At 44.0% G+C, this 27,492-nt stretch overlaps 1 protein-coding gene across 50 annotated transcripts in view; it reads left to right on the top strand.

Annotated features, from left to right (window-relative positions):
- The window catches only part of NRXN1 (neurexin 1), a 986,669-nt gene that overhangs the window by 905,723 nt on the left and 53,454 nt on the right, over positions 1-27,492 (top strand). Inside the window, exon 1 of one of the 50 annotated variants that reach the window (XM_083604819.1) lies at positions 12,239-12,444. The exons of 48 other annotated variants lie outside the window; for them this stretch is intronic. In XM_083604819.1, coding sequence (XP_083460945.1) covers positions 12,412-12,444 — 33 coding nt within the window. In that variant the 5' untranslated portion in view covers positions 12,239-12,411. Of the gene's footprint in view, positions 1-12,238; positions 12,445-27,492 lie in introns of those variants that run through there. One more of the 50 variants, XM_083604817.1, reaches the window with a different exon arrangement.

Genomic DNA, 27,492 nt, shown 5'->3' with positions numbered 1-27,492 from the left:
CATCTAGTCCAACCCCCTGCAATGCAGGAATCACCTTCTTGTGGAATGCTTTCCCCAGGGAGGCTCGCTTGGTACCTTCATTACATATTGTCAGGGACTGGCTGGATGGAGAGGAGTGGTGGGAGGCACCAGCCGGGGAACCCCCAAGGGAAACCCCAGAGGGAGAAGGCTCTGAGCCGGAGAATTGGTGGTGGGGCATCAAGAGGCCGCTGAAGAATCCAGGGAGTCTCCCCTTCCTGCTGCAACAAGCTCCCTTCCCTGCTGGTCTCCAAGAACGCGCAGAATAATGAGGAGGGCAGAAGGAGGGCAGGGTGTTCGTTTCCTTGAATAAAAAGTTAACTTCACTGACAGTTGGCTCTGCTTCTTCATGCTGACCTACATCTGACTCCAGCCCTGACATCTATCTTTAGGCACCAGAGAAAAAAGCATTCCTCTGCTCCCAGGCCTTTGGCTTTAAATCTCTCTCTCTCTGTGTGTGTGTGTGTGTGTGTAAGGGGTTATTGTTTCTGTTTGTTACTGTGTTAGGCATTTTTATATCGCAAACCACCTTGTGATCCTCAGATTAATAATAATAATAATAATAATAATAATAATAATAATAATAATAATAATAATTTATTATTTATACCCCGCTCATCTGGCTGAGTTTCCCCAGCCACTCTGGGCGGCTCCCAATCAAGTGTTAAAAACAGTAGAGCGTTAAATATTAAAAACTTCCCTGAACAGGGCTGCCTTAAGATGTCTTCTGAATGTCAGGTAGTTGTTTATCTCTTTGACATCTGATGGGAGGGCGTTCCACAGGGCAGGCGCCACTACCAAGAAGGCCCTCTGTCTGGTTCCCTGCAGCCTCACCTCTCGCAATGAGGGAACTGCCAGAAGGCCCCCAGCGCTGGATCTCAGTGTCCGGGCAGAACGATGGGGGTGGAGACGCTCCTTCAGGTATACCGGACCGAGGCCGTTTAGGGCTTTAAAGATCAACAGCAACACTTTGAATCGTGCTCGGAAACGTACTGGGAGCCAATGCAGATCTCTCAGAACCGGTGTTATGTGGTCCCGGCGGCCACTCCCAGTCACCAGTCTAGCTGCCGCATTCTGGATTAATTGCAGTTTTCGGGTCACCTTCAAAGGTGTGAAGGCCAATGTAAATAAATTAATAAATAAAATAAACATCACAGCAAATTTGGAGTCCAGAGAAGGGTGTACGAGTGTGTGCAGAAACGTTTGCATTTGTTGCCCTGTCCACTTCCCCCTCTGGCCCTGCTCCCTGCTGACATGCGGCCCTCAGAAAGTTCCCCAGAAGGGAATTTGGTCCCTGGGCCAAAAGCATTTCAGCACCTGGCAAGACTCCCAAACAGCCACCATCATCTTCATTGTTCAAAGACAGATCCTAGCATTTGGTTATACAGTCATACCTCGGGATAAATATGCTTCAGGATAAGTATTTTCGGGTTGCGCTCTGCGGCGACCCAGAAGTAACGGAGCGCGTTACTTCTGGGTTTCGCTGCTTGCGCATGCGCAGACGGTCAAAATGACGTCACGCGCATGCGCGGAAGCGGCGAAACGCGACCCGCACACACGCAGGCACGCTGTCGCGTCTTACATTCTGTTTGGGATGCGAATGGGCTCCGGAACGGATCCTGTTCGCATCCCAAGGTACCACTGAATAAATCAGCAAATGCAAATGTTATGCAAATTTCTGCCCCGAGCCTATACCCTCAGTTTTTAAAGTACCAAACAGCACTCCTGACCTGGGCTGCAGCATGTGACAAGGGGAGAAATTTCAGTATCTTATTTCCCCTTTATTTGAAAATCAGGCCTCTTGTGCTTGACTGTGCTACAAGCTCAGCACTTAAATATTAGTTTCAACTTACTCCCCCCACCCACCCTCTGCCCTAAAGAGAAAAAAGAAAATGAGCACTCATGGGTAATCTAGTCAACTGTGAACAATCAGGACATGTTAACATTTTGAAAGTCTAAGAAATGTGATGCATCCACGCCAATGAGACAAAAATTATGGCGCAGGATGTAACAACCTGTACAGTTGTCCCTGCATATTGCTGTTTGCTGAGTTAATTGAGCGCGTATGTAAGAATTAATTAGAAAATCAATCAATCATATGTACTTATCTGGTCCCCATCAGTTTGCGGTGTATTTATCTTCATAATCTCCATGTGATGAAAGATGGGCAATTATCCCCATTTAGGCTACACACACACACACACACACACAACCAGTTTCCACATTAATGATAACACTGTTAGTTAACTCTGGTCTGCTGGTGTGATTAACTACTGTCGAGAAGTGTTGTGGGTGTTCACATGACCAAGCAGCACTGCAGTTATTGCAGTTGGATTTGCTGTTGTAATTTATGCAAAAGCTGTCTCTGTGGGCTCCGCCCTTCCATTGGGACTGGCTCAAAGACACAGTTATAGAATCACAGAACTGCACTGTTGAAAGGGCCCCTAAGTGTGATCTAGTCCAAACCTCTGCTTAAAAACCTCCAAGGAAGGAAAGTCCACAACCTCCCAAGGAAGTTCGTTCCACTGTTGAACAGGTCTTACTCTCAGAAAGTTCTTCCTGATATTTAGTCAGGAGTCTCCTTTCTTGTAAGTTGAAGCCATTGGTTCAGGTCCTCACCTGTGGAGCAGCAGAATGCTCCATCACCTGTGTGACAGCCTTTCAGATTTTTGAAGATGGCTGTCATATCTCCTCTGAGTCTCCTCTTCTCCAGGCTAAACATACCCAACTCCCTCAATGGTTCCTCATAAGTCTTGTTTTCCAGACCCTTGATCATCTTGGTTGCCCTCCTCTGTACACGTTTCAGCTTGTCAATATCCTTCTTAAACTGTGTCACCCAGAATTGGGCACAGTATTCCAAGTGTGGTCTGACCAAGGCAGAATAGAGCAGTTCTATTACTTCCCTTGGTCTGGACACTATACTTCTGTTGATGCAGTCTAGAATATCATTAGCTTCCTTTCCTTTCCTTTTCTACCACATCATACTGTTGACTCCCTAGATCCTTTTCACATCTACTGCTAGTAATAATAATAATAACTTATAATTTATACCCTGCCCATCTGGCTGGGTTTCCCCAGCCACTGTGGGCGGCTTCCAGCAAAATATTAAAATACAATAATTCATCAAATATTAAAATCTTCCCTAACAGGGCACAGAGTGTGGTGTAGTGGTTAAGAGCGGTAGTCTCGTAATCTGGGGAACCGGGTTTGCGTCTCCGCTCCTCCACATGCAGCTGCTGGGTGACCTTGGGCTAGTCACACTTCTCTGAAGTCTCTCAGCCCCATTCACCCCACAGAGTGTTTGTTGTGGGGGAGGAAGGGAAAGGAGAATGTTAGCCGCTTTGAGACTCCTGAAGGGGAGTGAAAGGCGGGATATCAAATCCAAACTCTTCTTCTTCTTCTTCTGCCTTCAGATGTCTTCTAAAAGTCAGATAGTTGTTTGTTTCTTTGACATCTGACGGGAGGGCGTTCCACAGGCGCCATCACCGAGAAAGCCCTCTGCCTGGTTCCCTGTAACTTGGCTTCTCGCAGTGAGGGAACCGCCAGAAGACCCTTGGCGTTGGACCTCAAGGAAGAACGATGGGGGTGGAATGCTCCTTCAGGTGTCTACTGTCTAGTGGCAACTATTGTATGGGAACTATTGTATGGGAACTCTGTAGCGGTTTTCCTTGCATACAGGAGCACACATATGTGTGCACACACACTCACAAAGTGACACTCCAGTTAAGGATGGTAGAGTAGGAAACTGGCAGATCAAACCCACAGGGCGGCAGACCCTGGGAAATTCTCTTAGGCAAGCCTCGTGGAACAGAATAGGAGAATAGACAATTAGCAGGAAAGGGACGCCATTTGGATTTTCTGCCTCAGGCATTGCAATGTCTTGGGGCAGCCTTGACTCACAGGCACACACTTCCATAGACAGTTTGGGGAAGAATGTGAACTCCAGGAATAAGTATTGTTTTGATTTAACTGGCTAGGCAAGGTCAAGACAGGAATTGTTTGGTAAAGGTGATAGCCGTAACTACAGGTGTTTCCGAGGGCCTGTAAGGGCAAAAGAGGGGTAGAATGTGGCAAGCCAATGAGATGCACCTGCAAGCTCCTTACAGGAAGGGGGAGATGTGAAGAGGAAGTGTCACCAGTAGAGAGGGTAAATAAGCAAATCAGGAAAGGGAAGCATCAAAGAAAGCTCAGGATCAAGGAAGCGGAGGGTGATAAAATTGAGTGACACTGTGTGATGTAACTCGCAGCTTAAGAAGAACAAGGGCAGAGAAGAGGTACTTAAATTTTAATGAAATAATCAATACCAGTGTCAGGTTTCTATGGTGGACACAGCCTTCCAAGGCATTTCCTTACTATATTCCTTGATCTCGGGAAGAATGGTGCAAGATTTGGTTGCAATACCTTAAAAGGTGTCCAAATGCATAGTGGACAGATAAGACAAGCAACTTTCCAAAACAGATAGCAGAATCATTACTATTATTGGGTTGCATCCCAGTGTTTGTTATCCTCAGAGCAGACCCATTGAAATGAATGGATGTGACTGACTTAGGTCCAGGTAATTTCAATGGGGCTACCTTGAGTAGAACTTTGTCAGGCACAGAACTTTTAACTCCAGCAAGGTGAGCAGTGATTGTTTCTTGTCCAAAGTAGTTACTTGGCTGGGCAGCTCTGGTAATAGTCACTTAAAACGGAATCCTCAGAGGAGTGTGAAATGAGCACTGTAGTTCCTGAATTTCAGGAGAGCCCTTCAGCTGAAAGCAACAATATATTGCAGAAATCCATCTCGGAGTTTTGCAAAAACAAGGGATATGGCGCAGGATCCCACTCAGCTTGTTTTGCTCTATTTCTTTCTTTAAATCATCTCAATAATTTCAGGAGGGAGTCACCCAGCGGCCTAGGTGGGCCCCTCTAATTACGTTTTCATAACTTCAGAATTCATCAGTAAATAATGTATTTCCTAGTGTGCGGAACTGCGGAGGCGACGCTATTGTTTTAGTTATAGGTAGGCAACCTTTGCAAATGAGATCGGCACTGCTGAAAACGAGAAGGCGGTCACTGCGAAAAAGAGCCTGGCTAATTATACCAATGGGAAAGTATTCTCTTTTGTTTCAGGAAGAGTCTTGTAACGCTATTATGCAGGTGCCTCCTCAACAGTTCGTGGCAACTTTTTCCCAAAAAAAAATTTCGCTGCAGACTTTTACCGAAGAGGTGGGAAAGCTGTGAAGGCTGAATGTGGCCCTCCAGTATGTTCTATCTGGCCCTTGGAAATCTCCATAGGTCACTCCCCCTCTCCACAGGCCACACCCCCTCACTGGCTCCTCTATGCACTCCAAGCATTTTTGCCTGGAGAGATTTTGCCCTTGAACCCTGATAGCACCTCTTCCTTGTCTGATTGAGGAAAGAAGTGTGTGTGTAGAAACTAGCCTACTGCACTTAATATAAAGGTAACTTCTGCAATAAATACTCCACCAATTTTTGCCAATGGAAAGGTGTGTAGCCTTCAGACTGAGAAAGGTTTCCGAACTCTGTCTTCCTGAAATAGGTAAAGGTAAAGGGACGCCTGACCATTAGGTCCAGTCGTGACCGACTCTGGGGTTGCGGCGCTCATCTCACTTTATTGGCTGAGGGAGCTGGCGTAGAGCTTCCGGGTCATGTGGCCAGCATGACTAAGCTGCTTCTGGCGAACCAGAGCAGCGCACGGAAACGCCGTTTACCTTCCCTCCGGAGCGGTACCTATTTATGTACTTGCACCTTGATGTGCTTTCGAACTGCTAGGTTTGCAGGAGCTGGGACCGAGCAACGGGAGCTCACCGCGTCATGGGGATTCGAACTGCTGACCTTCTGATAGGCAAGTCCTAGGCTCTGTGGTTTAACCCACAGCGCCACCCGTGTCCCTTCCTGAAATAGAGATCTCTAAATTGGAGCCTTTGGGATGGGGACTTAAAGCAAGATGGTAAACTTTAGTCTAACACTACTCACATTTTAGATCAGAAGTCGCCAGCCTTTGTTGATCAGGGTGGATTACTCCAGCCCCCTGCAATTCGGGAATTGCAGCTAAAGAATCCCAGACAGGCGGCTGTTCAACCTCTATTTAATAACTTCCAAGGAAGAAGGGTCCACCACCTTTTCACATGTACCGGTGTCAAGCCAAGCTGTGCAGCTGGTTCTTCCTGCCTAAGTGCAGAATCTGACATTTGTCCCTTTGAAAGTCATTTTGTTAGTTTGGGCCCAGTTCTCCGAGCCGTTAAGGTCATACTCTACCCCAATTCTGTTTTCAGCGGCCTTGACTTACCCCTCTTGGTTTGGTGTCATCTGCAAATTTGATGAGTATCCCCTGAATTCCTTCATCCAAGTTGTTTATAAAGACATTGAACAACAATGGGCCTAGGACAAAACCATGTGGCACCCCACTTTTCACTTTTATCCAGGATGGTAAAGAACCATTAGTATGTACTCTCTGGGTTCAGCCAGCTACAAATCCACCTAACAGGAATATCATCTAGCCCACATTTTACCAGCTTATCATGGGGGACGTTGTCAAAAGCCTTACCGAAGTCAAGATACTCTGCATCCACAATATTCTCCTTCTCCACCCACAACATTCTCCTCTGTGTAAAAATTCACCCTGCACAATGTACACAAGTGTAGGCACACAGTCTTCAGCTGTAACCATGCGCAAAATGAAGTGCTCCTCAGAAGCCAGCGACTGAGTTTTATGACAGCTATGAGCTGAAGAACTTCCCATTTAACAGAAGTGGCAAAATGGAAAAATACAATTCTTTAATCTGGTGGTGTTATTATTCTTGCGCTCAGTGAATCATACATGTTTATTGTTGAGAGGCACAATCTTTTTTTTATATTTTCAAAGTCGATGCAAACCAATTCATCAGAGACACACAGACGGTTATGTAAGGGATGCATTTGTGGAGCCCTTCACTCCCCAAAAGGAATTATTCGAAGAAAAATATATATTACCATGTCTTACTCACAAGACCATATTTATTAATTCAGGAATGTATCCAAGAAAGTCACCCTGGCCGTACACAGCAGTCTACTTGTACAATGAACCTTCCCTTCCTCTTAATCTCCCCCCACCCCCAATGTGCCCACTAGGGATGCGGGTGCCACTGTGGTCTAAACTACTGAGCCTCTTGGACTTGCCAATTGAAAGGTTGGAGGTTCGAATCCCTGCAACAGAGTGAGCTCCCCTTGCTCTGTCCCAGCTCCTGCCAACCTAGCAGTTTAAAAGCACACCAGTGCGAGTAGATAAATAGGTACCGCTCTGGCAGGAAGGTAAACGGCGTTTCCGTGCACTGCTCTGGTTTTGGTGTTCCGTTGTGCCAGAAGCGGCTTAGTCATGCTGGCCACATGACCTGGAAAAACTGTCTGTGGACAAACACTGGCTTCCTCAGCCTGTAAAGTGAGATGAGCGCCACAACCCCAGAGTCGTCTGTGACTGGACTTAACTTTCAGGGAACCTTTACCTTCTTTTAATATGCCCCCTAAATCTGTTCTGGGTTTTTTTTTTCCAACCCCTCTCCTCTCCGAGCAGATATTTTTGAGCAGAGCAGAGATGGAAGCCACATTCCATTGGGCAAGCAGAAGTCTGTGGCACACAGTACATCATCATCATTCTGTTTAGAGCTGCTGCTTATCTGACTGGATTGCCCCAGGCACTCTGGGCTGCTCCCAACAGAATATTAAAAACACAATAAAATGTCAAACATTTGAAACTTCCCAAAACAGGGCTGCCTTCAGATGTCTTCTATAAGTCAGATAGTTGTTTATTTCCTTGACATCCGAAGGGAGGGCGTTCCACAGGGCGGGCGCCACTACCGAGAAGGCCCTCTGCCTGCTTCCCTGTAACCTCACTTTTCACAGAAGGCCCTTGGTGTCTGGGTTGAATGATGCTGGTGGAGATGCTCCTTCAGGTATACATGGCCAAAGCTGTTTAGGGCTTTAAAGGTCGGCACCAACACTTTGAATTGTGCTCTGAAATGCACTGGGAGCATTCTTTAAGATCAGTGTTAGTGGATGGGACAGTTAATAATTAGTAGATGCAATTTCTAATCTATCACTTCTCAAGAACTCAGGCCAGATGACTTATCTGGCCCTTAGCCATGGCAGAAAGCCCATGTACTGTGCGTAATAATAATAATTTTATTATTTATACCCTGCCCATCTGGCTGGGTTTCCCCAGCCACTCTGGGCAGCTCCCAGCAGAATATTAAAAACACGATAAAACATCAAACATTAAAAACTTCCCTAAACAGGGAATGGTTGGATGCTTCATTGCACATGGTTGGACTAGATGACCCTAGGGTCCCTTCCAACTCTATAATTCTAGGATTCTAGGATTCTGTGGTCAAGATGTTGTGTGTGTGTGTGTGTGTGTGTGTGTGTGTGTGTGTGTGGCTATATATATATTGAGGCTCAAAAGAGAATGAAGCAAGTTAAAGGCATTACTAAATAAGAGATGAAGTATCTGACATTTTTACCCCAGAATGGAACCGACAGAGAGGATGGTGGGAATCGAGTTCAAAATGAGCTTGGGCTCTCTGAGCTTTTGTTAGAATAATTGCTAAGTTAATTTTGTCTTTCCTGTGCTGAAGATCACTTGTCTTCTTCCTTACTGTAGACATTCATTATCCTAAGTAGTTTTGAGTGATTCTCAAAAGGCCCTCAGGGAGCTGGAGAGGAGGACTTGATAACGTTAACCCTTGGAGCTGTCATGACTCATTGGTTCTTAGCAAAAAGAGAGAGAGAGAAAGAGAGAAAGAAAAACTTGCACAAAGTATAACGGCCTATCCCCTATTAGGTGTTGGGCCAAAGGCAACATGCTCACAGTTCTTCCACGGGTGCCTCTCAGTGTATAAATTGCTGGCCCTTATTTGTCATTAAAAAATTATAAAATTAAGAACATACTTTGCTAGAAAAATCTCCAGCGTTCAGTCCCCAGCATCTGCAGGTATTCCCTGAAATCCTGGAGAGCTGGTGTCAGTCAGAGTTGACAATACTGAACTTAATGGATCAATGGTCTGATTTTGTACAAGACAGATTCCTGGGTTCGTAGTGTAGCCGTAGCAAACATGTTCCAACATTATAGGGTCGTAGCTGAGGGGTAAAGTACCGGTATCTTCTGTGGATTCAGAAGATCCCATGTTCAATTCCTGGAAGTTTGAGGTAGGGCTGGGAATTCCTGCCAGCCAGTGTAGACAGGCTGCCAGCTCCTGCCAGCCAGTGTAGACAGCATTGAGTCAGAGGCACCAATGGTCTGATTCAGTGTAAGACAAAATCCAGTGTTCCTGTGTGTTCCCAAAGGAGCCGAGGGTGGCAAACAACCAAACGGAAAGCCAGCACGATTAAAAATAAAATGAGGGAAAGCACTGGGAAATATTAATCTTGTCTAAAATCTCTGGAAAACAATGGCATAACCTCACATGTAATAATTGCCAGGAACAGTCTCTTTCGTCCATCAAGTGCCTGGGCAAACAGGAATGTTTTTAAATTCCTCCTGAATGTTCATAATGAGGGAGGCAGATTGAGGAGGGTGAGAAACTTGATTCGTTTAGAGATGAATCTACCTAATTCACAATTCCCAAAATGATAGACAAACTAAAACACAGTCGTACTTCAGAATTCACAATTGATTTGCAAGCAGTGTATCATTTGACATCTCCTAGAGAATCTTGGGAATTGTAGTTTGTTATAATTATTTTATTATTATCTATTCAGTTTCTGTACTGCCCATCATCCAAGGATGATGGGGCAGTTTACAGTATAAACACAAAAATACACAACACAGTAACAAACAGAAACAGTTAAGAGTGCTGAACTGCAATTCCCAAAGTGGTTTAACAATCAATCTCTCTTCTCGGGGAATTCTGGGAACTGTAGCTCTCAGAGGGAAATAGAGATTTCCGAACGGCAATCAGCACCCTTAACAAACTTCAGTTCCCCATATTCTTTGGGGGGGAGCCATGAAAATGAAAGTGGTATAATATCACTCTAAATGTATGCTGAAAGTGTGACCTGTGCCTTATTTAAACATATGCTGTGAATGCTATTTCTGTGGTATTCTATGCATGATGGACCATTTGCACATGCAAATGATAAGAGAATGTTGCAATCACATGATGATAAACATACATGTGTGAATCAATTTCAGCTGAGTTCAGGTATGTGTGTTATGTGTGTGCTTATAGCCTCTCCCCAATGTACAGTTTTTGGCTATTGGTTATTGAAGGTGGTGGTGTTAGTTTGTTTTTGTTCCTTCTACACCTTCCTTGCCTCTGTAGTTAGAAATTAGGTATCTGGGGTATGTAAACAGCCATTCCTCCAGTTGCCTGCAATGACTAAGAATGATCTCCAAGTAAAGGTGTCTGTGTCTTTTATGGATTTTGATGAAAGGCTCTCATGCTTTTTTGTACATGCATGCTTTGCTAATGGTCACACTGCATCATGGGTTTTGTATTCTTTGGGTTATTTAAACAGATAGGTTGTGCACATGTTCAGCTTGCAACTGTGGAAATGCCTTGCTGTGAAAGATTGAAGTATGATTTTGCCATCAGGCTACAGTTGGTTTGGAGTGAAAGGGTTAACATGTCACAAATTACAACTTGATGTAAAGGTGAAAATATTGAGAGAACCCCAGGGGCTTGGCGCAGCCTGGTTGAAACATAACAGGAACGCCAATATTTTTGACATGGCATAATGTGTGTTAATGGGATTTGCAAGCAGATCTATTGGAAATGTATTGGATTTTCATATGGGCAGCAGGATATCCAGATTAGGACATAAAAGTGGATTATTATTATTATTAACCAGCTCAAATTCTTTTGTGGGTTTTGTTTGATTGCTTGTGTCTTGTTTGTGTGCATTTTGGAGGCATTTTGGTGTTCTTGTTTTTCTGTCGCTTCTTCCTTTTTGTCTTTAACTTGATCAAAGCTGATCCTGTAACATAATTTACCTTGAAGAACCATGCAATATATCTGCTTATTGCTGACTGATGAGTGATAACAGATGTGCTTTGGGGAAAAAAGGTTTCCCATATGGCATCCCAGATGTTTCCTTACTCCTTTATGGATGAATTATTGTAACTTTCGCAGTGAGGGCAGTGTTAACAGTAAATAATTATATCTTTCAAATGCCAAAAGGAACAGCTCGTTCTGCTAAGGGAGCCAATAGTGAATGTGGCAGGATCTGTTACCTGAACCCCCAGATCTCTTGGTTTGTTGAGTCCTCCTGCATGCACTCCATTTCATGCAAAAGCTTTATTAATCTGGTAATAGCCAACATTGGTTATACTCAGAGTAGACCCATTCACTTCAGTGGATTTACTCTGAGTAGGGCTAATGTTGTTTATCTGATGAGCTGATTCCCTAAATTTATCCAGGACTCTGAAGCTGAATAGATCATTCCGTTCTGTCCTGTCTGCTGACCTACTTATGCGCAAGAAGCGCTGAAGGAATCGCCAGAGCTTCTCCCCCTTTTGTTACCTTAGAGAAGCAAACGCCTGCCTCTCACAGATGGGTTTGCCTCTCTTAAAAAACGTGCCGCTCTCAATGGCACCGTGGCATCTCCATAACACATCTCTCAATATCGCCTAATTGTCATCATGGAATCATCGTGCAGAAAACATTCATTATAAAACATAACACAGGCAAAATGCCATTCATTAGCCGGGGCATAAAAATGATAATTACAGTCAGAAGGTTGTGTGTGTGTGTGTGTGTGTGTTTTCTGAGGCAGCCCTGGATTGAGGGCTGCGTGCTAATTGCACTGTTTAAGCTTGCAAATTAATGGGAAGCAAAAACACAGTAATCAGCCAAAGGGAAATAGATCAAAATAGTTTAAGTAGGATTTACGGCGGTGGGGTTCATTTCTCTCCTCCATCGCTCCCAACGTGTCGTCTTCTTCTTAGTTTCTGGCTTAATTACATTCAGTTGGAGTTGCAGAAAACCTGAAACTGAGCGGAGGTGATTGTATAATATACGAGCGCGTAATGTATTCCTCGCATCTGCAAGCCGGAGAGGCGGATAGGAGGGGAAACAGGCTGCTTTTAGAGTGGTACCCAATGGTGAGGCACAGCACTCCTCATCCGCAGGAGAAACTGCAGCATCCTCTCTTGCAGCAGAAGTCCAGCCATTGGCTTCCCTGCGCCCATGTGACCAGCAGAGCTCTGTTTCTACCCCCCCACCCTCTCGTCTTCCATCTGTGTGCGGAGCACTGATAGGCCGGGCTGATGCGCAGGCAATTTATCATCTCGATCTCCCACTGAGTCAGGAAGCTCTCCTGTCACCAGTATTGATTTCAGAGGATGGACTAAATTTCCTAGGATTTCCATTAAGAATTAAGAAAAAAGCTATAAGCACGCAGGGTAGCCAGGCAGACATGGATATGAGATGGCACTGTGAATCCTCTCAGGTAGCTTCTTCTCTCACGGCCGATGCAGACCAGAGGCTAAGCACTGCAGCATGCAGGGTTTAAGAGACTTAGTCGAAAAAACAAAAAAAAATATGATTATGATGATAATAAAGGAGGAGGAGGAGGGGGGCAAGCATTTGCACCAATTACTTTTTCTTCTTTTTTCTTTTTACCAAAAAAAAAATGTTTTTATTTAAATTAGAAATTGTCTTCTTGGAGATTGCATGCCGTTAAGATGCGGAGCTCAAATTTCTGCATGCGATCTGGCTTTTTAAATTTCAGGATCTTCTTCTTTTACGCTCAAGAAACTAGCACTTTAAACCCTGGTGCATTCTGTTCTCTTTAACTGCTGCTTTTCTAAGCCACAGCTTGTGTGTGTGTTTGTGTTCACGCGTGTGTGTGTGTCTCTTAATTTTTGCTTGTTTGGAAAGGAGGAAGCGAGGAAGCCAACGCGAGCATGAAGAACAGATGCTTTCAATAATTGCTAGGTGGCTTTGTTTTTAATGACCTAGTAATTATTTTGGCTAAAAAAAACAGATGCTTAAACCCTGAGTATGCATGCTTTGGGGCACAATTTTGCATGTGTGTGTGTGTTTGCTTCTGTTTCTTTACCACTGTTAGCAGAGCACGGATGTCTCTGAATCTGTGTGCATGCCTTGTTTTTCTGCGTACGGAAGAATGACCGTGTTTGACTATTTAATATTTCATGGAACATAATGCAAAAGAGCATTATTTCTTTTTTAAAAAAACAAAAAAACTAATGCTGATATATAAATATATATATATTAAAGGTTAGTGGGATTTGCATGTTCATAACAACAAATGTGGTTTTTTTCCCTGTATTTGAGTGGAGGGGGTGACTAACTCTCTGTTTGTTTCTAACATGGAAATGTCAGTAACAAATCTCCAAGGCATCTAATTTAAAGTCTTTCCATTTTTTTCAGGATTATTCATTTCTATGATTTTATTGTGTGTGTGTGTGTGTGTGTGTGAAATACAGGCATCAGATGTGTGCATAAATCGTATTTGTGTGTGAATGTACATGTGTGTGAACCCCCTGTAGAAATAGAGACACCCCTTCACAGTCCTTATTCACAACAACAAGAGTGAAAGGGTCTTCACATTATCTACAGCTTGTGTGTTACCACAGGAGTGATGGGAGTCCCATTAGCCAAGGAGACAGGCATACAACAGGGTGTAAGACAATAGATTTATTGGGAGGGAAGGGGAGCGAAACAAAGGCTTAACATAAAGAGAGTAATTGGCAGGTTTTCTTTTTAAATCTCTTGTTATTAGAGTCCAGGGCAAAGGGATTTATAATTACCCTACCCCCCCAAAAAAAAAACAACAACCAGAATGACAATACACTCCATTAGCAAGTATTATTCTCTATTTGCCCAGATTCATATATCAGCAGTTGTTAATCTGCCAGCATGCTGGCAGATTTGTGTTGTTTGATTTTTATTCGTTTGTTTTGATTTCTTTCTATTTTTCTGGGTCGGAGGGAGAGTTTACTTTAGATATCAAAGTTTGTGCAAAGTGTATTTTTCTTTCTGGAATTGCATCTGAGCTCTGTTCATCTTTGTGACTTGAGCAGTCAGAAAGCAGAGGTGTTTCCTGTCTCGGATCAGTTAATTGTGAGGTTGTGTTTTCCGAGGGCAGTCATGATGGGGTCGGGGTTTTTTGGAGGACAGGGCATGGTGTGCTGTGGAAACTGTGAAACATTATCAACATTTCTGCTATTACTGTTGCTGTTGTATTCTGTAGGGTCTGTTAACAAATCTGATTCAAGGGGTGGGTTCTAGTGATTATCAGCAGAGATAAATGCTAGACGAGGTTGAATGAAATGGCTCTTACCTTGGAAAACCTCAGCCTCTACTGGGTTGCAGCCTGAGAGAGCTACACCATGAATTTTAGCATTTCCAGTTCAGTCTTCCCAACAGCTGTTCACACGCATCTCTTGGGGACCACAGATAATTTGGCATGGCTAACAGCCTTTGCCAGAAGAGGCTAAAGGGTTGAGGTTCCATGGAAATCGAATTGCCTTCCTTCCCCACAATCCTTGCTGGTGTAACATGCAGTTAATTGGCAGGGCACTCTGAAGAACGGTACAAAATTCTCCCCACATTTGCAAGTGCGATGGCAGCAGAAGACACCCAGATGGCTCCCAATTCAGCTTGTACACTCTCTTAATTGTTATCTCCCAAGGTGGTTGGGAGCTTTTGTGAGTTCTCTGGGCCTGTTTTTGTACAGGTCACCAAAATCAAGTGGCAACACTTTTTGTGCAGAAGAAGCGACAGGTTTAAGGGGCCCTGGGCAGGATAGCCCCTGGAGAGCAGGGGCTGCACCACTCTGATCCCTTCTCCTCCCCCCTCCACTCAACCTATTTTAAATTTTTATATATTTACATCTGGGGTGGCGTACACTGCTCAGATACTGCAGAGGTTGTTCTCTCAGATGTGTCAGAAGCTTTTAAGCATACCGCCAGACAGTGGGCCAGTTTTATTGATTGCCAGTCCATTCCACTCAGAAGTAATCCCCCCTTGAATTCAGGGTGGCTTACTCTCAAGAAAGTGGGCACAGGACAGCTCTCAACAAATCTGGCCTTCACACATTACGCAGCGCCAAATCTAGGTTTGCTGCCAGGCTGCGCAACAGAGAACTGTAGCCGATCAGTGATCCGGCAACACTCTGTGGGATGCTCTCCTCAGAGATGCCCGCTGGGCCCTTGTCTTATATATTAGTTAAGATGCTTGGCAAGGAATTTTGTTTTCCCCAGAAAGCCTTCCGTTGGCATGGTGCTGTTCTTTGTGACTTCACTATTTAACAGTGGTGCATCTGTTCTTCAACCATCAGTGTCTTTTAATTCAATTGTCTTTGCTGCTTTTCATTTTGTATTATTATTATTATTATTATTATTATTATTATTATTATTATTATTAAAAAAAGGTTCCATGCTTTTATTGGCTTTGTGCCATAGGTCTCTTTGGGTTTGTTTTGATAAAGAAAAGTGGGCTTTGAGTTATTTAGATAACTAAATGGAGATTCAGCTGGCACCTTTACAGTGGTGCCCCGCAAGACGAATGCCTCGCAAGACGGAAAACCCGCTAGACGAAAGGGTTTTCCGTTTTGGAGGTGCTTCGCAAAACGAATTTCCTATGGGCTTGCTTCGCAAGACAAAAATGTCTTGCGAGTTCCTGCGGGGTTTTTTCCCTCCCCCCCCCTTTTCCCCAAGCCGCTAAGCCGCTTATCAGCTGATCCGCTAAGCCTGCTAAGCCACTAATAGCGCTAATCCGCTAAGCCGCTAATGGGGTTGCTTCGCAAGACGAAAAAACCGCAAGACGAAGAGACTCGCGGAACAGATTCTTTTCGTCTTGCGAGGCACCACTGTATTGTACACCTTTAGGCGTCAGGCAGAAATGTTCCTGTTCCACCAGGCCTTTGGCTGATTAACAACTGAAACCTTTAAAATGTGTTTGTGGGAGGGGTAGGGGGAGGGAAAGTTATTGCTTTGTTTTTGTTTTTAATATGTATGTTTTGATTTTATCTTGCATTTTTATGTTGTGAACCGCCCTGAGATCTACGGATGAAGTGCGGTATACAAATTTAATAAATAATAATAATAATAATAATAATAATAATAATAATAATAATAATAAAAAATAATGAATGCACTTCTTTGCCACCTGTACTCTTTTTCGTTCTTAGGTGTATGCTTGAGTGCTCAGTTACAATTTAAAAGATGTGAGGTAGCTCATCTCCAGATGAGTAAGAGTCAAAGAATGCCTTATTTTAATGAGGGATCACATTTAAGGTATCTATTTGCTCCAAGTAGCAATTGGAGAGGATCAGGATTGGGGCCACAGCTACTGGGTTCAACCCTCCACTGCCAACACTGTTCCACAGAAGCAGTCATGATCTACTTTGTTGTTGTTGTTTAGTCGTCTTAGTCATGTTCGACTCTCCGTGGCCCCATGAACCAGAGCAGGCCTTGGAAACTCTCATTTTCTTCTCAAAGCTTCTACTTTTTTTTATGTCCATGGAGTTTTCTTGGCAAAATACTGGAGTGGTTTGCTAGTTCCTTCTCCAGGTGGATCACATTTAGTCTAAACTCTCGACTATGACCTGTCCGTCTTGGGTGGCCCTGCACAGCATAGCTCATGGCTTCTTGGAGTTAGTCGAGCCCCTTTGCCCTGACAAGGCAGTGATTCATGAATGATCTACCACCCCCAAAAAAATGCTTCCCTCCTGGAGCAAATAGCTGCTTCCAGAGAGATGATTGTCATCAGGACCACAGTAAAGAGGGATGAATGCCCCACTCCCACATTCCTGATCCAGATCCTGCCCCTCCCTTGACTTTTATTTTTATTTTATTTTTTTTTTAAAAAGGGAAGGCAAGAAACAGGCATGCTAAAATGTGACTGCATTGTAATGTGTAGTTTAGCTCTGAGATATTTATAACCGATATTTGTCCCTTATTGGTCCATTGCATGAGACCAAAGTGAGTGATGCCAACTGCTGTGGGACTGCATTGTGCAAGTGTGAAATTTGGTGCTGGGATGTGACTTCCAATATCCTAAGTTTACAAGTTTCTAGTCCTTTTGACTGCAAAGGGTGTGGCCAGTCTCAGAAGCCAGGGGTAGGGGCTGAACAGCGATTGCTTATACTTCCCTCTCATTATTGTACAATATGGAATTTAATAGATGTTTTATATGAGGATACTCTGCTGTGAGTGTGCCTTGATTTCATCCCATTATACTAATAATAAAATAATAGATTTCCAGGCACTTCATGGTGTGCTTTGAAATAAGATTATGGGCCTCTGTTGTATTGACTTTGCTGCACTTCCTCTGCTTTTTAATTTCCCAGACAAATGAGTAAGGATTGTGTCTTTTCTTGGATCATGGTCTACTGTTTTCTAAGCACTTGGTTTGTTTGATGTGTAGAGTACATAGGGTCTTGGTAGACCTGGCCTCTTCCAAGGCTCCTTGGGTTTCCAGAGTATTATCAAACTCATTTTGTTCCTGAGGATCTGTTGCAACCATGGTAGATATACTCCTTTCTTTTGCCTCTTTCTGAAGCTGATGCAGAGTTTGTGCAAAGTTCTCAATTTTCTGGAATAGTACAACTCTAAACGACTTCTTAAATTTTAGGGCAGTGAGGATTTCTATAAATTTTTGGTAAAGGTAAAGGGACCCCTGACCATTAGGTCCAGTTGTGGACGACTCTGGAGTTGCGGCGCTCATCTCGCTTTATTGGCCGAGGGAGCCAGCGTACAGCTTCCGGGTCATGTGGCCAGCATGACTAAGCCGCTTCTGGCAAACCAGAGCAATGCACGGAAACGCCATTTACCTTCCCGCTAGAGCAGTACCTATTTATCTACTTGCACTTTGACGTGCTTTCGAACTGCTAGGTTGGCAGGAGCAGGGACCGAGCAACGGGAGCTCACCCCATTGTGGGGATTCGAACCGCCGACCTTCTGATCGGCAAGCCCTAGGCTCTGTGGTTTAACCCACAGTGCCACCCGTGTACCCAATTGTTGGTAAACTCAACCAAATTTCCCTTTCCCCACCCACCTACCTGTCATGGTCTCCCATTGGCCTGATTCATGTCCTTAAAAAAAGCTGTTGAAGTGGTTGTAGCAGAAAATAACTTATCAGTGGCTTATTTGTGTTTCTCCCATAATGAGTGTAGCTTGAGTTACTGAGTGGATTGGCCTTTTTATAAGGAAATCTCCATGCCTCCCCCACTACCTTCTTAGGTGTTGGTGTTGTTGCTGCTGTTGAATCCTTCCATATGACTGATACATTGGTTAAGCCATTTAATTTCAATGCATTTTCCATGGAAAGACTCAGTTCCATGGACCCCATTTCTGGCAGCAACATGTTGCTCATGCAACACATGAGATATACATTGCCTATGTGTGATCAAGCGTTCTGCTTTTCCAAGGTGTCCAGTCACACAGACTAAATCTGTGCACGTCCAAGAACCAGAGTCAGGATGGCACAGCCTTTCTGTGATTTCTGAACGGGAGAAAGTACACCGTTTTCTGCTGCCACACACACACAAGGAGCCAGGACTGGTGCAGCCATTGGGTGAGATGAGGCCACCACCTCAGGTGAAGGAAGCCCCTGAGACAGTGTCCCCATGGGTGCCGCCTCTGCTGCCAGCATAGAAGCAGTGCCAACATTGGGCGAGTTCTCGCTGATTTTTGGCAAGATCTCACCAAAAGCCATGTGAGATCTTGCAAAGCATTTGAGATCTTGCTGGAAATTGGCGCAATCTCACCCACAATTGAGGCCAGTTCCACTTCTCCACCAGCATTGGGTTGGTAGGGTTCAGTCGTGGCCGACACTGGGGTTGCGGTACTCATCTCGCTTTATTGGCCAAGGGAGCTGGCGTACAACTGCCGGGTCATGTGGCCAGCATGACTAAGCCACTTCTGGCGAACCAGAGCAGCGCACGGAAACGCCGTTTACCTTCCCGCCGGAGCGGTACCTATTTATTTGCTTGAACTTTGACGTGCTTTCGAACTGCTAGGTGGACGGGAGCATGGGCTGAGCAACGGGAGCTCACCCCGTCGTGGGGATTCGAACCGCCGACCTTCTGATCGGCAAGCCCTAGGCTCTGTGGTTAAACGCACAGCGCCATCCGCATTCCAAGCCAGCAGAATGGTAGGGCAGCACATTTCACTTCAAGCAGTGAAACAGGGCATGCTGCCCTTGCAAGGAGCTCAGGTAAATCTGATGTATTGTATGAGAAGGAGACCTAATTCACAGCTGTTGACCTTAATCTTAACCCAATTCACCAGGTCTTAATGGTCAAGTGGATCAGGTTGAAGTTACACTAAGTAGCTATTATTATTTTCTGACATGATGTTCCTTCTTCTGAATGCTCCAGCATACGGCTACATCGTTGTTCTGCATTTCCTGGCTCAGCCCACATTTTTTAAAAAGAGACTGTGCATTTAAACTATTTTCATATTGGTTGTCTCTTTTTCTGAAGTGCCGTGTATGTCTAGGCCAAGAATTGCCTTTCAAAGGAAACCAAACAGTAGATCAAATACAACCAATTTGGTTAGGATGCATCCTGTAAGGAACCACCTTTAGCTGTCTTCTCTTAATGGGTCTGCAAAATCTTATAATGATCCATTGAGATTTGGATCTGAAATGTACTATTGACATAGTCCTACCAAGGGATAATTTTTTTAAATAAACTGTTTAAAATCCATCTGCACTTCTTATAAGTGCTTGTATTAATATATATATTTAAAAACCTTAAAACCTGCTGACCAGTTCATTGGGGGCACCGCCTTAATCAATCAAAATGTTTTAGATTGATTATTCTGACATTAATCAAATAGTCGCTGAACCACGTACTAAATCTTCTCTCTCTCTCTGAGCTTCGAGTAGTGCATATGGATGTGCATACTGTAAAAGCAGGCTCCATGGAAACAAAAGAAAATGGAGCGTTGCCTGCATGCGTGAGTTAAAACAGGTCAGAAGCGCATGTCCTTATTGTTATAATCACACTTTTTCCATACCTGTTTTAGCACATAGATAATATTCCAATCCCATTATTTTCAGTGGGGTTCATGTGCACCCAGCTAAGAAAGCAAATAGCTTTTTTTTTTTTTTTTGAGTGAGAGAGAGAAAATTGTTCTTGAAGAAAGGCCATTTTTAATTAAAATTGCCCCCCCAACCAGTGTCCATTTCAGGAAAGAAATAGGTGTTTGCAGTTAACTAAGATATTTGGTAGGCAGGGAATGACCTGAACAAGATTGGATTGTTTCAGGGTGAGCACACTCAGTGTGCATGAGAATTTCCGGCTTGCTGATTCCACCTGTTGGAAGGTCAGCTTCCTACTCTTCCAAGCACTTTGGAATCTAATCCCCTTCCTGCTGGTTGAAAAGAGCTACCAAGTATTTTGCTTTTCCTCAACCTGCAGGGCGGTCATGTGTCCTACTTTACAGAGGACGGTCATCCATTTGAAGGGAGGATAAAGCTATCTGTGGCAGCTGTAGCTCCAGTGATCCTCCTAATTCCAGTGTGAAAGGCAGTACAGTGGTACCTCGGGTTAAGTACTTAATTCGTTCCGGAGGTCCGTTCTTAACCTGAAACTGTTCTTAACCTGAAGCACCACTTTAGCTAATGGGGCCTCCTGCTGCTGCCGCGCCGCCGGAGCACGATTTCTGTTCTTATCCTGAAGCAAAGTTCTTAACCCGGGGTACTATTTCTGGGTTAGCGGAGTCTGTAACCTGAAGCTTTTGTAACCTGAAGCATATGTTACCCGAGGTACCATTGTATGGGAATTGTAAGTGGAAAGAGTGCTTCTGCTCTCAGGTCCTGCTTCTTAGTTCCTTGTAGGTATCTGGTTGGCCATTCTGAGGATGCCGGCTTAGATGGGCCTTTAGTTTGATCCAGAAAGGTTCTTCTTAGGTTCTTCATGGAGTCGTCTGTTTGAAGGCCTGCCCTGTCCAAGCCCAGTTTAAAGATTTGTTGTTGTTGTTGTTTAGTCGTTTAGTCGTGTCCAACTCTTCGTGACCCCCTGGACCAGAGCACGCCAGGCACTCCTGTCTTCCACTGCCTCCTGCAGTTTGGTCAAACTCATGCTGGTAGCTTCGAGAACACTGTCCAACCATCTCGTCCTCTGTCGTCCCCTTCTCCTTGTGCCCTCCATCTTTCCCAACATCAGGGTCTTTTCCAGGGAGTCTTCTCTTCTCATGAGGTGGCCAAAGTATTGGAGCCTCAACTTCACGTTTAAAGATAAAGACCCCTAAGAAGGGAGAGCAGCAAGGAGCCTTGATGTTGCCCATCAACAGTTAGGCTCTGAACAGAGCAGGCAAGGCTGAGATATACCCTCTTTCTGCTACACTCATTGTTTCTGAAGTGTTAGCGTATGCAACATTTCATGCAGATCTGTGTCCTTTGGTGACGTTGCCTCCTTTTTGACAGTGCATAATTGGCTACTCTATATCCCCAACCCAACCCTTTCAGTGGTGTCCAAACTTTTTTCAAAGAGGGTCAGATTTGATGAAATGAAAGGCTGTGAGGGCTGACCAAAGAGCCGACCAAAATTGTTGAACTTTTTTTAGGACTGATGTTCTTGAGGGTTTTTAGGATTTTACCCCAGGAAATAAACTGCAGGCCAAATTAGGCCCCCGGAACGGACTTTGGACATGCCTGCCTTATGTAGCTTTGTGCAGAGAAAGGAGCTTGGCAAGTCTGGATTTAGAGAGAGGCTGGCTGAAATTCCTTACCTGCATAGGAAACTGCCTAATGCCAAGTCAGACCATTGGTCCATCTAGTTCAGTATTGTCTACACTGATACACAGTGGCTCTCAGAAAGGGTTCCACCCCAGTCTGGTGCTAGTGGCTCAGTGGTAGAGCATCTGCTTTGCATTCAGAAGGTCCCAAGTTCAATCCCTGGCATTTCCAGGTAGAGTTGCAAATGTCCCAGGTCTGTAAGCAAGGAGAACCCCTACTTGGAGATACAGTGGTACCTCGGTTTACAAACTTAATCCATTCCAGAAGTCCGTTCTTAAACCAAAGCGTTCTTAAACCAAGGCATGCTTTCCCATAGCAGCAGGGGACTCGATTTTCAAATGGAACACACTCAACAGGAAGTGGAACATGTTCTGCTTCCAAGGCAAAGTTCACAAACCAAAACACCTACTTCCGGGTTTGCAGCATTCTATTTCCAAGTTGTTCATAAACTAAGCTGTTCTTAAACCAAGGTACCACTGTACTGGAGATTGGACCTTCTGCCTGCAGTGCATGCAGCCAAGCATGAACCAAGGCTTAGATTGGGTAAATACCGTATTTTTCCGTGTATAAGACTAGGTTTTTTAACCAGAAAATTAGGTTTGAAATTGGGGCTTGTCTTATACACGGGTAGTGTTGAGGGGTGTTTTCTTAATTTGGAGTCCCCCAAAATAGGGGGCGTCTTATACATGGAAAAATATGGTATATCAATTTCTTTCTCATTTTCTCCAACCTTCAGTTCTCCATATTAGTTCACAATTTAAAAAGGTCACCCTGAGATTTCCCCCCAAATTTTCATGCACCTTTTTTGTATACAATTCAGCCCAATATATGCATATTATTGTAGTGTAATAGAGTTTTTTGTGTTTTATTTTCACTACTACATACATTTTTATGGACACTTTCCTCTAATATAGGCATTTTTGCTTATTTTTGGAGAACTGCGTCACAAGATTTGGTGAAGTGCACATTTGCAAGGATGTCTGTTTCCAAGGATAGCGGTTTCTGGAAGTGCAAGTTAAGTATTTTCACATTGAAATGTACGGAACTGAATTATCCTCCAACCCTAGCTAAGGCTGCCCTTCATTAGGGCCTCTGACCTACCATTGACTCCCATACCGTCCTCAGACTGCTCTGCCTATATCAACTCATGCCTGCTCCCCCTCCCATCACACGATTCAAGTCCTGAATAGCAACATGGGTAGCAGCTTGCTCTTCCAAGTCGAACATACAGCTTCTAATTGAACAGAAGATGTCCATCTGCCCTGAACCACCTGGGGCACTCAGTCGCAACTGCGTCTGTTGAGCTCTTAAATGCTAGTCCTGATATATTTGTGTGCATTTCTGTGCCTACTGATGCAGTCACTGGGCTCCAAGAATAACTTAATGCGTAGCACAAGGTCAGAATTTTGCCTTTAGGATCTCTCTCTATCTCTCCGTGTTGTCTGAGCATCATTGGGATCTAAGGGGTAGTTATTTCATTTTTTTTATATAAAATATTTATTAAAGTTTTACAAAAAACAGAGGTTTACAGAATAAAAAGAAAACATAAAAAAGAAAGAAATAAGAAAAAATACAAAAAATACAAAAATACATAAAAAAGAAAAAAGAAATAAAATACAAGATACAAAAAGCAAATAGGTAAGAAAAAATTAAAAACAAATCCATTTTTTGATATCTTTAAGCTCATTTGCTTGTTTCCTTGACCTCCTCACACCTCCCCTTTTTGTATTCCCATTTACATAATCAATTCAGCAAATCCTTACCCTCTTTCATTTATCTTAACTCTATATCTTAACATATTATAGCTAAATATTTTCATCCATTATCTATCCATTTTTGCATATTCTTATTAACTTTGTTGCTAATGCCACTTATTTTCAATCCAACATCATTTTAACATTCATTGATTTTACAATATTTCTGCAAGTAGTCTTTAAATTTCTTCCAATCTTCTTCCACCAACTCTTCTCCCTGGTCTCGGATTCTGCCAGTCATTTCCGCCAATTCCATATAGTCCATCACCTTCATCTGCCACTCTTCCAGGGTGGGTAAATCTTGTGTCTTCCAATACTTTGCAATAAGTATTCTTGCTGCTGTTGTTGCATACATAAAGAAAGTTCTGTCCTTCTTTGGCACCAATTGGCCGACCATGCCCAGGAGAAAGGCCTCTGGTTTCTTCAGAAAGGTATATTTAAATACCTTTTTCATTTCGTTATAGATCATCTCCCAGAAAGCCTTAATCCTTGGGCATGTCCACCAAAGGTGAAAGAATGTACCTTCCGTCTCTTTACATTTCCAACATTTATTATCGGGCAGATGATATATTTTTGCAAGCTTGACTGGGGTCATGTACCACCTGTATATCATTTTCATAATATTCTCTCTTAAGGCATTACATGCCGTAAATTTCATACCAGTGGTCCACAACTGTTCCCAGTCAGCAAACATGATGTTATGTCCAACATCCTGTGCCCATTTAATCATAGCAGATTTAACCGTTTCATCCTGCGTATTCCATTTTAACAGCAAGTTATACATTCTTGAAAGTATCTTAGTTTTAGGATATAACAGTTCTGTTTCCAATTTTGATTTTTCCACCTGGAAGCCAATTTTTTTGTCCAAATTATAGGCCTCTCTTATTTGATAATAATGAAGCCAGTCTCGCACTTTATCTTTTAATTTCTCAAAACTCTGCAATTTCAATTTGTCTCCTTCTTGCTCCAAAATTTCCCAATATTTCGGCCCTAAGGGGTAGTTATTTCAGAGTCGTTCTGCCAATATAAGAAGGGGACTTTGTGGTGTCCTGGCCTTGCTGTGTGTTCCATTTCTATCCATAAATAACAACCTAGCCAACTCCTTGTCTCATTTTTTCATCCCTTCCCGAGCTGGAAGGTGAAGTTTTGAAATATGGGGCCTCCTGTACTTTGGGGAGGAGGGTGGATCCCAGTGCAATTTAGGAGAAGAATCTGAAGTTGCATGAAGAGATGAGGCTCCCATCTTCAGAACTTTGCTCTCCAAGTACTGGAGGGCTGGAAGAAGAGGAAGATAGCCTTGTGTAGAGGGGTGTTCGGATTAGCAAAATGCCTCCACTTTCCTCACATCAAGCTCTGGGGCCAGGATGGCCTCTGTTCAAATTTGGGTTGCTTGAGGAATCCAATCTGTGTACATTTCGAAAGGAAAATGACCTGACCAGTGGCTAATGGGCAGATCCAAATGGGGTCACCCATTAAATTGGATTTTCCACCTCTTCAGTTATTGCCACGCAGTTCTTGGCTCACACAATGCATCAGAATGCATTTGATGTGCGCATTTGGAGAGAAAACGAGCACAGAAATGCATATGTCGTGAGAAAATGTTGGACACAAAATTTGCGTGGAATTCGTTTCTCTTTTTAATTGTAGATTTTATTGCATTAGCCGTGTGGCCATAGCACAACATACATAGAAATAACAGCATAACATAAAATGGGGGTGGGGAGGCAAAGGCAGACATCGTCCTGGGCAAATACCCAAAGGGGGGGGAAAGGAGATAACAGAAACAACAGGGGATCCAAAACACCGAATGACCGATAGTTCAAGAACAAAAAGACAAAAAACTGCCGAGGCTGGAGGAGGATCATCAAAGGGGTCCTTCAGCTCCCCGGATCCGTCCCAGCTCCACCGTCCTTGCACTACAAAGCTACTTGGAACCTCATCCGACTGTGCAGAGTATCGACTACAGCTGTGGTGCCGAAAAAGAAGCCAGTGCAGCCTTCCTCCTCATCACACTGAGCAGGAAGTTAGCTGTCATCTCGGTGATCCAACAATCAGAATCTTGCAAAAAGAGGGACACTATCCAGGGCTGGATTGGGAGATGAAGCTTGTTCATGAGAGGAGTTAAAAACCGAGATCTTTCATCTGTCCAGTTGGGACAGAAGAGCATTACATGTTCCATAGTCTCCAGGGCCGAGTCATTACAGTTGCATGTTCTGTTTGCGATGGGGACTCTGGAATAATGACCCGACAGAACTGCTGTAGGAAAACAGTTGAGACGGGCACAGGTAAAGGCCCTTCGCTTAGCCTCCGAAGAAATTGTGAAGCAGTATAGAGGGATTCCTTCAGGGGGAGGAATAGCTAGGGCTAGGCCTGAACACGGCCCTCTTGCATCGGCAGCTGTGTTAGAGAAGTCAAGTAGCTGTAACTTCTTTTTAATTGAAGGTAGGGCCGCCGGACTGATACACTCTAATTTAAGAACAGTTTTGCAATTCAGATTAAAAAGAGAGCGGAGTTTGAGGTTGATTGTAGTTTTCCAAGGGGAATTATGAATATCTCTTAGGATCAGGTTGGAAAAACCACCTCTAATTCGAGCATCCGATGCTAGTAGGTGGGAGCTATAGGAAATGGCTCGACACCATGCTCGTTTTACAATTGAGGGCTGGGCGAACTCAAGTCGTAGGGCTGCACCTGAGACGCATCTCGGGACACCGGAAAGAGATCTCAGAAACATATGAAGTGGGCGATCCAAGTTACCTGATATTGCTGTAGTCCATACTTCACAGCCATATAATAGTTTAGGAACAACTTTGGCATTAAATATTTGAATTGCTGCTGGAAGGTGTTTGCCGCCCTTCTGGTGGTAAAATCGGACAATGGCATTGGAGGTCGTGGTTGCGGCGAAAAAGGCAGATTGTAGATGGGTAGTCCAGGAGAGATTATAAGTGAATATTAAGCCTAGATATTTAAAGGCTTTTACCTTTTCTAAGTAGCCACCTGTGATCTTAAGCGGCTCCAGCTTGAGTTTGCGAGAACGAGTGAAGTGAAGGACTTTTGATTTTTTATAATTAATATTAAGAGCTTCCGCCTTACAATAGGCGATAAATGCATTAACTGCATTTGCTAGGTCCGCAGCTGTTCTGGATAAGATGACAGCATCATCTGCATAGAAAAGGGAAGCAACGGGGTGACCTGCTAAGTGAGGTGGATACTTAGTTGCTAGCTTCAAAGGGGAAATTGCATCATGAAGATAGAGATTAAACAGTAAAGGGGCCAAGAGACAACCTTGTCGGACGCCCTTGGCCGTTGGGAATGGGGTGGTAAGGGAGCCGTTGGGACCACTTCGGACGCAAGCAGCACATCTTAGAGGCTTGGTCCACTCTTCGTTCGGCTGTAGAGAGGCATGACTCCCGCTCCTTTTGGCGCTTAGTTAGACCTTCGGCACCACTCAATTCAGCTACCCAGATTTCCGCTGACGAATGGATTGCCTATTATTCAACCAGTTTCGCCTCTCCAAATCATCTCGTAGATCTCCTTCACCCCCCGTCGGACTTCTGTTCCAGTTCTCTTAGTCCCACTTCTTCAATAAACTTTACCTCAACTCGCATCTTCAACATCATAATGTCCATGCGAAGGAATAAGGCCCCCGGCCCAGACATGGTCCCGTTGGACCTTTTCCTGACTGATCCTATTTGGTGGAGCGAACAGCTGACTCCTGTATTCTCCGCTATCTCCTCCGCCCTAGACATCCCCAACTCCTGGAGAGAAGCTATAATAGTTCCGATCTTCAAAGGCGGCCAGCCAAACATCCCTAGGAACTATCGCCCCATTAGTTTATTATCTATTCCGGGAAAAATATTTGCCGCTGTTTTACTGGAAGAACTTCTTTCATGGGTCCAGGAGAGGAATATTCTACCGCTAGAACAGATTGGCTTCCGAAAGTCAGCATCAACCATGGACCACTGTCTAACTCTTTATCACCTTGCCAGTAAATACACTGCACCAAGGCAAGGCCACTTATTTGCCGCTTT

This window comes from Podarcis filfolensis (genome assembly GCF_964270895.1).
Source record: "Podarcis filfolensis genome assembly, chromosome: 3".
NCBI classification, from domain to species: domain Eukaryota; kingdom Metazoa; phylum Chordata; class Lepidosauria; order Squamata; family Lacertidae; genus Podarcis; species Podarcis filfolensis.
The sequence above is the reverse complement of the archived record's forward strand: the minus strand, read 5'-3'. Positions and strand labels throughout refer to the sequence as shown.